This window comes from Musca domestica, unplaced genomic scaffold, assembly GCF_030504385.1.
Source record: "Musca domestica strain aabys unplaced genomic scaffold, Musca_domestica.polishedcontigs.V.1.1 6, whole genome shotgun sequence".
Classification (NCBI taxonomy): domain Eukaryota; kingdom Metazoa; phylum Arthropoda; class Insecta; order Diptera; family Muscidae; genus Musca; species Musca domestica.
In genome coordinates, this window is record NW_026712363.1 from 8,436,690 (window position 1) to 8,446,875 (window position 10,186).

The 10,186-nt window shown below is 35.8% G+C and overlaps 1 protein-coding gene across 1 annotated transcript in view; it reads right to left on the minus strand.

The window, feature by feature from the left end:
* Window positions 1–7,730, minus strand: part of LOC101893647 (zinc transporter ZIP10) — a 47,989-nt gene extending 40,259 nt beyond the window's left edge. The window contains exon 1 of the mRNA XM_005183573.4: window positions 6,731–7,730. Within this exon, the coding sequence (XP_005183630.1) occupies window positions 6,731–6,880 (150 nt within the window). The 5' untranslated portion in view covers window positions 6,881–7,730. The remainder of the gene's footprint in view (window positions 1–6,730) is intronic.
* Between the last annotated feature and the right edge of the window lie 2,456 nt (window positions 7,731–10,186).

Here is a 10,186-nt window from a genome sequence, read left to right on the forward strand (position 1 = left end):
AACCTGACAGGTACTAATGACAGATCAGCAGATATAAGATTGGGTTACAATAGTTGAAGCATAGCATTATATTAGTTATTGTTTTTTAATTAAATGATTTATATTTGTATACCAACGACCATAAAATGATTTCTCTCTATTGGAATCGCGACAGAGGAATTGATATTGTTCCTGGAATATATAGATTCATGCTTTGCTGTTCAGAAATTAGATTCAATGTAGATCCATTATATATAACGGTACTAACATGGTAAAATGAAGTCGAGTTAGGGTAGTGCTACCAATCGATTTTAAGGTTTTTATTTTCTTGGCTTAGTATGTCAACTTGACTTGAAGATGCTTTAAATGGTCCGTTCCAGAACTGCAAGAATGTAAAAGTTTTTACTACAATAACCGATTTTCCCTTTATGATGTCGAAGAAAGTTGCAAAACTAGCAGATTCTTGCAGGTTCTGGAACAGAACACATTATATGAAAACTGTTTAGAAAATATTCAGATTCAGTTGTAATCAAAATACTCATTACAACGTATGTATGGAAACAATTTCCACTTTTTGATGCTAACTTTGAATACCCTCCACTATTTGGAACGAATTAGAAAATCTTCAAAAAAATAAAATCCAATAAAAATTCTTTTAAAATCTTTAAAATATCTAATATAGGAAGGTGCCGATATATGGGGAGATATACGATATTGTGGACCTATAAAGACAAATCTATGTCTGCGTGTAAAGTACTCACAAGGAACTCCGTGTGTGGATTTTCAGACAATACGATTGGAAAATGTGGCTAACATCATCAAAATACCGAATATCGCGGGGTACCGTTATATGGGAGCTATACGTTATCGTTAACCTATATAGAGAATTCTCTGTCGGTAGGGTAAAGTGCTCTCAAAGAACCCCTTGTGACCATTCCGTTGAAAAATATGGCTAAAAACATCAAAATACCGAATATCGGGGGTACCGTTATATGAGGGCTATACAATATCGTGGATCTATATAGATAATTCTCTGCCGAGGTATAAAGTACCCACAAGGAACTCCTTGTGTGGATTTTCAGACAATTCCGATGAAAAATGTGGGTCAAATCATAAAATACCGAATATCGGGAGGTACCGTTATATGGGGGATAAACGATATCGTGGACCTGTATAGACAATTCTCTCTCAGGGGGTGAAGTACTCACAAGGAACTACTTGTGTTGATTTTAAGACAATTCCATTGAAAAGCGCGGCTAACATCATCAAAATACCGAATATCGGAGGTTACAGTTATATGGGGGATATACGATATCGTGGACCTATATAGACACTTCATTTTGAGGAGGTAAAATGCCCACAAGGGACTCCTTTTGTGGATTTTCAGACAATTCCGTTGAAAAATGTGGGTAAAATCATTAAAATACCAAATATCGGGGGTACAGTTATATGGGGGCTATACGATATTGTGGACCTATATAGATAATTCTCTGCCGAGGTATAAAGTACCCACAAGGAACTCCTTGTGTGGATTTTCAGACAATTCCGTTGAAAAATGTGGGTAAAATCAGCAAAATACCGAATATCGGGGGGTACCGTTATATGGGGGCTATACGATATTGTGGACCTATATAGATAATTCTCTGCCGAGGTATAAAGAACCCACAAGGAACTCCTTGTGTGGATTTTCAGACAATTCCGTTGAAAAATGTGGGTAAAATCATCAAAATACCGAATATCGGGGGGTACCGTTATATGGGGGCTATACGATATTGTGGACCTATATTGATAATTCTCTGCCGAGGTATAAAGTACCCACAAGGAACTCCTTGTGTGGATTTTCAGACAATTCCGTTGAAAAATGTGGGTAAAATCATCAAAATACCGAATATCGGGGGGTACCGTTACATGGGGGCTATACGATATCGTAGACCTATATGGACAATTCTCTGCCGAGGTATAAAGTACCCACAAGGAACTCCTTGTGTGGATTTTCAGACAATTCCGTTAAAAAATGTGGGTAAAATCAGCAAAATACCGAATATCGGGGGGTACCGTTATATGGGGGCTATACGATATTGTGGAACTATATAGATAATTCTCTGCCGAGGTATAAAGAACCCACAAGGAACTCCTTGTGTGGATTTTCAGACAATTCCGTTGAAAAATGTGGGTAAAATCATCAAAATAGCGAATATCGGGGGGTACCGTTATATGGGGGCTATACGATATTGTGGACCTATATGGACAATTCTCTGCCGAGGTATAAAGAACCCACAAGGAACTCCTTGTGTGGATTTTCAGACAATTCCGTTGAAAAATGTGAGTAAAATCATCAAAATACCGAATATCGGGGGGTACCGTTATATGGGGGCTATACGATATTGTGGACCTATATTGATAATTCTCTGCCGAGGTATAAAGTACCCACAAGGAACTCCTTGTGTGGATTTTCAGACAATTCCGTTGAAAAATGTGGGTAAAATCATCGGGGGGTACCGTTATATGGGGGCTATACGATATCGTGGACCGATGTAGCCCATCTTCGAACTTGACCTGCCTGCAGACAAAAGAGAGATCTGTGCAAAATTTTAGCTTCCTATCTTAATTCGTTTAGACTGTAGCGTGATTACAACAGACGGACAGACGGACGGACAGGGCTAAATCGTCTTAGAATTTTACGCTGATCAAGAATATGTATACTTTGTTGGGTCTAAAATGATTATTTCGATGAGTTACAAACGGAATGACAAACTTAATATACCCTCCATACCTTTTTTGGTGGAGGGTATAAAAATCTTTAGAAATATATAGAACATGATTTTGAAGAAAAATTGAAATCATTGCTAAAAGTTGTTTGTTTATTTGACAACTTGTTGCATTTGTTGATAGTAATTCTGATATTACAATCCGTACAGGTAGGTCTCTTTACTTGTAACTTTTTTCAACTTAGCCTACCTTGTCAACATTGTACCATGGTTACTACCTGATTATCAGTATTTTTAAAGTTTCGGTCCCAATTCCCAACCAAATCCGCTGGTTCCCCCCACATAAATATTGAATGTGGATCCACTATTGGCATAGCTCCCATGTACCTCATTTTTATACCCTCCACCTTGGAGGAGTCATTCCGTTTGTAACATCCCTAAAATATTAAGTAGATTTATCGATGACAGTCTGTCTCTCTGTTGAAATCACGATACAGCCCACAATATTTGACGTAGAGCTTCAAAATTTGGCAGAACAATTTCTATTGTGTCTAGGGTGGCTGGTTTTAAAAGTGAGATATATCGGCCCACGTTTTGGTATAGTCCCCATATAACGGCACCTCCTGATATTCGGTATTTTGATGATTTTCGCCACTTTTTTCAACGAATTTGTCTAAAAATTGGTATTTGTAGGACATAATAGGTTCTAGCTCGTGTGGCGAAACATTGTATGTATAGGTCCAGGTTTTTATATAGTTTAACTCCTTCACAAAAATTCAGTGTTGGCGGCTGCGTTATTTGAAAACATTAAAATTTTGCGATTTCGCGTGAATTCAACATGAACTGGTGTGAGAATATCTAAAAGAATTTTCCGAGATATCATGAAGATTTAGCTGAACAAACCAATGAGCTTCGGTCTTCCAACCCTACTGTTGCCAGAGTCAGAGCTATTGACCGGTTGGTCGAGGATCGTGTGAATGTTGCAACATTGAAACCGATATAAGTAAATTGGGGGCCAAGGACTAGCCACTATAGATACCTGGAAAAAGCATTTTTGTAATTCCAACCGTCAGAACAAGAAGCAAAGAAAGAAAAGGTGTAATATCTCTCTCCTCTGAGGAAGTAACACCATTGGTAACAATGGGTTAATGTTATCTGATGTCCCAGGTTATTCAAAAGTACGGCCTTTGTGAAACTATTCATCCTATCCTATCCATACCCACATCAACCTAAAGTCTATAAAATGCTCAGTTTATTATCTCTACAGAAGCCATATAAGGATGAAAAAAAATGTGAATTGCACAGGCTGATCTCAGATTTAACATCAGTAAGTGGAACACTTTAGACAAGGGTGTTCTTCAGCAGCAAAGATTGGCTCAATTACCTATTTTCCATAGGTCGACAATAAAATAACATATATTTTTTCGTCGAAAATTCAAGCCGAAAAGCTTTGACGGCATGCTTAAGTTGTCCACTGCTTTTTGCAATAAAATACCCCGAAAATACTATGGATCTAAGACTTGCTCAAACGCCGGCCTGGCACCAGCCAACAAATTACACGAAGTGACGAAAAACTTTCGCAAACGATAATACGAATCGGCAAATGCAACCAAGCATCTAGATTCGACCCACCTGAGCGTTAAAAACAAAGGTTGAACAGATTCATACTACCCATCTTAATATATGTAAATATATATTTGCCAACATCAACGTTAATAGATGTTCGTTGAATTGTTCCTGTCTGTCTGTCTGTATCTTTGTTTGTTTGTTTAGATTTTACGGTGAATTAACTTTGTACTACACTAAAGGTCAACACATTTAAAGCTTATGAGTACACACACATGCATATGAATTTGTTTTGACAATTTTTAGAATTCTTATATTAGAAGAATTATTTTTATTAAAAAAAAATCGTATTATTAACAACGACATGACCGATAAAGAAGTATTTCCGTATACAACAAACTTTGAAGATTTAATACCGGTGATTTCTTTCATAAACACAACTCGCAACTTATCACGCAAGTTTGTTGTTTTTGTTAACAGCGAACACAAAAGGTAAAAATTCCGAACTTCGTGAATTTCATATCAGATTTTCAATCAATAGATTACAGCAAACAACAAATCAATTTTTATTGTTTGGAACACTTTATCTATTATGTTGTTAAGTTTGGAAGACCACCGTTGAAAAATATATCGATAAGGCATTATAGAACAGTTAAGAGTTTTTTTTCTTACACCACGCTAAGGTGTAAAATATTAATAATATATTTATATATATATTTTTTTTAAATTTCATAAAGATAATCAGACTTTCACATATAATTTTGGGCTGTGCCGCTATTTAGCATGTGACATATTAATTGTTAATTTGAACAAAGATGCATGATAATTTATATTCTCAAATAATACTGTTTTCGACTTTAAAGGCGTAAAAATTGATGATGGATGAAATATAAATTGCCCATTTTGCAACTTTTTTCATTAGAAAAACATTTTGGTGCTGCCAATCCTTTTCTAGTCAAGATTGGTCAAGTAATTACCCACGAATACATATTAATATTAAATATATGTAACAATGGGTCATTTTTGTACTTTTTTTGAATAAATTGGTAGAATCCACTAGGATCTTCACATGACAATTCCATGTTTAATAAATAGATATATGAATTGCCCTATATAGAGCCATATGCCGAATATTAAAAGTATAAATCGTATCAGATTAACGCCTTTTTAAATCGAGAACATTACAGGTACATTTTCAAATGTTTCTACTCCGGTACAATTAAGCCTAATTTCCGTTAAGGATATCCGGTACCGAATTTTCTGTAATTTATAGAAACATCTTATTTGTGTATATATATTGGATTTATGAATATACTTTGGAAAAAAACATACAACCCATTCGGCAAATATTGGAAAACTCAAAAGAGCTAAAGTGTTGCTTCGCTTGACCGAAAGTGGTGAACTACCGAATTTGGTTTTCTACAATGAGAAAACATTCGTTATCTAGTAGTTTGTAAACAAACAAAATGATCGTGATTAGTTGGCAAAGAGGTCAGCTGAAAATGTGCACCTTGGGTTGGCCACCAGAACTAAAGCGCCGGCCATGGTGATGATGTGAGCCGCCATAACAGCCGATATTTGCTTTCCGCTCGTATCAATCGACCATGGCATCATAATACATCGCGAAAATATTCTGGAGATGGTATTAAAGCCTTGGGCACGCAAACATTTTGGCCGCAGACCTTGGACATTTCAACAGGACTCAGCACAACCGCACCCACCCAAAAATGGTTACAAAGTGAGGTTCCTCGCTTCATTTCCAGTGCACAATGGCCACCAAAATCTCCGGATACCAATCCGTTGGCCTATTGTGTCTGGAGTATTTTGGAAAGCAAAGTTGGTACAAAAAAATACCAAAGTGTCGATCAACTCAAGCAAGCGCTTCGCCGGGAATGGGCCAAAATACCGCAGAGCAATATTTGGGCAGAGTGTGAGGGTTTCATTGGCCGTTTGAAGGCTATAATTTGAGCCAAAGGTGACCAATTCGAACAAATCTGAACTTATTCCAAAATTTGATGCTATTTTCGACATTTTTTGCTTTCAATCAATAAAATTTAAACAAAAAATGTAAAAATTGTGGCGTTTGACTTTGTTGCAGATCATTAATATATATACTTTATGGGGTCTACGACGAATATTTAGGAATATTACAAAAGGAATGAAAAGGTTAATAAAAAATACGGAAAAAATACGAAAAACTCTGAGAGTATGGTAGAAATATTTTAATGTACTGATTCGATAATGTAGATTTTTGGATCTGACACAAGTATGATATAAGAATTACAATCTGCGGTCTGATACTGCTCACGCTTTATGAGATTCATTTAATCCTATTCAACAAATGAACGTAGAGGATAAAATTTCGAACAATCACAGCTCTTTTAAAACAAGGATCAGGTTTCTTCCAAATTCCCTCTTTAAAAAGTTGGCAAATTTTAAGCACCGGCACTTCAAAAACATATATCATAGGTACTCACCTCAAAAGACATTGTGCCACCATTGCCGTATTTTTGGAAAAGATGTGCTAAGTAACGGTTGTATTCCGTAGCTGCCTGGACTTCGGTTAAAGTCACCGCAACGCAGGTGACACAGATGAAAAGCATGAATTGCATATTGAATGTGGCCATATTTGAAATGAATGGAACGGTAATTTTGTTCGAAACTTCCTTTTTCGCCTCGGTACGTTCGTGATGGTCGTTGTTCGTTTATTGTTGTTGTGGGGATTTTTTGTTTTTACTCTTGAACTTTGTTGGTCGCTAGTGGCTTGAAACGCTTGGCGTTTGGCGTTTTTGTCCACTTGTATTATTATTTTTATTTATGTAATTTTTTCTTTTCGTAATTGTGGCTGATCTTCTTCACAAATGCATAATAATTTCATTTGTTGTTGTTGTTGTTGCTGCTGCTGCCGCTTTTGCTGTCAACTAAACAAAAACAACAATGACAAAAGAAACAAGCTGTGTTTTATTTCGATATCTCACACACAAACAATGGCTTTATACAATATTTCTGTGCATCTTTTATTTGTTTATTTATTTGTTGGTTTTTTTCATTAATTCTCTTTTTATTTTAAATTATTTTCTTTGCGTATTTGCTGTTATTGTTGTTGTTTTCTTATTTATGCGATTGAGGCATTATTTTATTATAACATCTTTCACTTTGTCGCTAAAAATTCGTGATTTGGATTTGATGTGTGTACGCGCGGTTATTTACGCTTGTTTGTCGACCGCTCAATCATTCATTCACTCACTCACTGGCTCCGTCGCCCATCAACTACTGCTGCGGTTAGTTACTTAGTTGGTGATTTGCTACGGATCACAAGCGATCGCCGTACTCGAACTACCTTAGGTGTGACTGACTGACTGGTGGCCGTGTGTTTTACCGCTTAGTTGCTTGCTGCCTTAAACGCCTCCGGCATATTGAGCTCTTAATTTACGCTAACTCTCTATATGTACAATGTTACGTACTGGCAGCGAACAAAAGCGAGCTACCATCATTCCATCAGTCAGCAAAATCATTATCGCTTACTCGTTTCTTTTACGACCGTACGACCGTAATGTAGAAAGCTTTTCGCGTTTAAGCTTTTTTAAGTTAACTGCAAAATTTGTATTTGCTAAGCGATGGCAGACGTTACAAAGGAAATAGAATCTACGTGAATTGCAGAGATAATTATGGAGCTTATGAATGACAATTGCGTTAATTTTTTTTTTTTGCATTTAATCGAAAAATACATACAACGCTTGTCATCGCCTGGCTTCTTCACAGAGAAGCTAAGGAGTTTAAGGTTGACTTAGTTCGATTTCGACTTAACCCGATGACTTAAGTCAGAAAGTCAAAAAGCGTTAAATGTATTCTCACCTTAAAATCGTTTTTGAAGTTGCCATTTACAACTACTGATTTGCATCTGTCGTGGCTGTTGGGAAAATATAAACGAAATTGAAAATTTTCGCCAATGCTTGAAAACAGTTGAACCCTTTATGATATCGAAAAAAAAATGCAAAACTAGTAGATTCTTGCAGGTTCTGGAACAGAGCAAATGTTTGAAATTTAAGTGGTTGTGAAAAAGTAGAAGGCATATTTCATTAATAAATACTTTAATATAAAACCCATTATGCTACCCATTAGGAACTTCAAATACGAAATTGTAAACAATTGCGGTAAATCATTTGGCTAAAATCATCGAAATACCGAATATAGGGAAACCCCGTTATATTGGGGCTATACGAAGACCTAATCCCGTAAAGCCAATTTTATGTAACAGGTTGTAGTCTCATTAGCGGCTTCGAATTTGAAATTTAAAAAAATTCCGGTGAATATTGTCGCTGAAATCAGCAAAATACCGAATATAGGGAGTTCCCGTTATATGGGGACTATTCGAAGGTCTGGACATAGTAGACAATTTTCTGTAAACGTAAACCTATATAGCCCATTTTCAATACCAAAAGTCCTGCAGGCTAAAACCATATCTGAGTAAAATTTTATAGACCAACTTAAATTTGTTCGGAAGCTAGATAGATAAATCGACATATAATTGTGGGGTCCAAAATGTATATTTCGAGGTGTAACAGACGGAATGATAAACTTAATATACCCTCCATACTATGGTGGAGGGTATAACAACGTTTAAACGTTTCTACTACTTTATTTCATTGTGCCTCCTAAGAGACCTGATAAAATTAGATAAATTTAAAATATGCTATGAAATACAATTTTTAGTCTATCAATGTATTTTCGACAAATACGTTTTTGGACCGTAACTCACGAATAGAGTATGCGATTAGTTTCAAATTTTGCACATCACACATATTAGGTGTGTCTGGTTACCCTAAAATTTGTAACAATTGTTACTGGAAGTCGTCTGTTAACCCGAAAGTTCTGCAAAAGAGAGCGGTTGGAGAGAGAAATTTTGACAGTTCTTTCAATGAGAGTTTCCAAATTCTTGCTGGACAAATTTCTTCTTGCAATCACTTGCAACTCTTCTTCTTCTCATTCATCGACATTTAATCAGATGTTTTCTATTGTTTGTTTATTTCCTTTTGTGTTTTCAATTTGAAATATTTTTGGAATTAGCAAAACTAACTGTTTTTGGAGAACAATGTGAAAAACGTAAATATTAATATGTAATAAGAAAATAAAAGACTATTTCCAACATTTTTAGACAACGCAACATGTTTCAAGGATTCCGGGGAGCACATCAAATCTATCTTTCTTTTATTCCTGATATTTTTATTTTATTACTAACTTTCTTTTTATTATTTTTAGTTTCAAGCTTCTGCAGGAATACCGCCTGTTTACTTTTCGCATGTTCGTTGCAAAAGAGATTAAAACTACCTTACCCTCTCAGAAAGATGTTGCTGGACAATTCCTGAAGGAAAAGTAACCAGACACACCTATTATTTTATCAAACTTAGATCGTGGCTGTGCAAGGGATGCAAACGTCAATATTTAAAAAATCATATCTATGTTAAAAAGTGAATTGAGTATTTGATGTCGTTGAAGACTGACACAAAACGGACGATAGCGGTCTACTTCTTCTGGTACCTTCAAAGCAGGGATCAACATTCCACTACCTCAAGAAATATTGTAAAACTTTGCACCTATTAATATTTAATTGCACCTTAGTCCACTGTGAAAATGAATAATATAGGCCCATTGATCCATATAAATTACGTCCTTTAAAAGGTGGCAGAAATGAAACAAATGCTTATATGTTGAAAGGTATGACACCTTCTAACTAGTAGGATTGCAAATTAGATAAATTTTAGCTTATGAGGCCGACTTCAACCTAGGAGAGCATACACCAATCGGTGCAAATATAGTTGTAGTTCTCACATATATGTTTAAGCCGTAATATATACTCAAATGTCAACACTTTGTAAACAATAGGCTTCGTCAATTGAGAAACAATTAAAGGTGGAAATACATAAAGCGCTTAT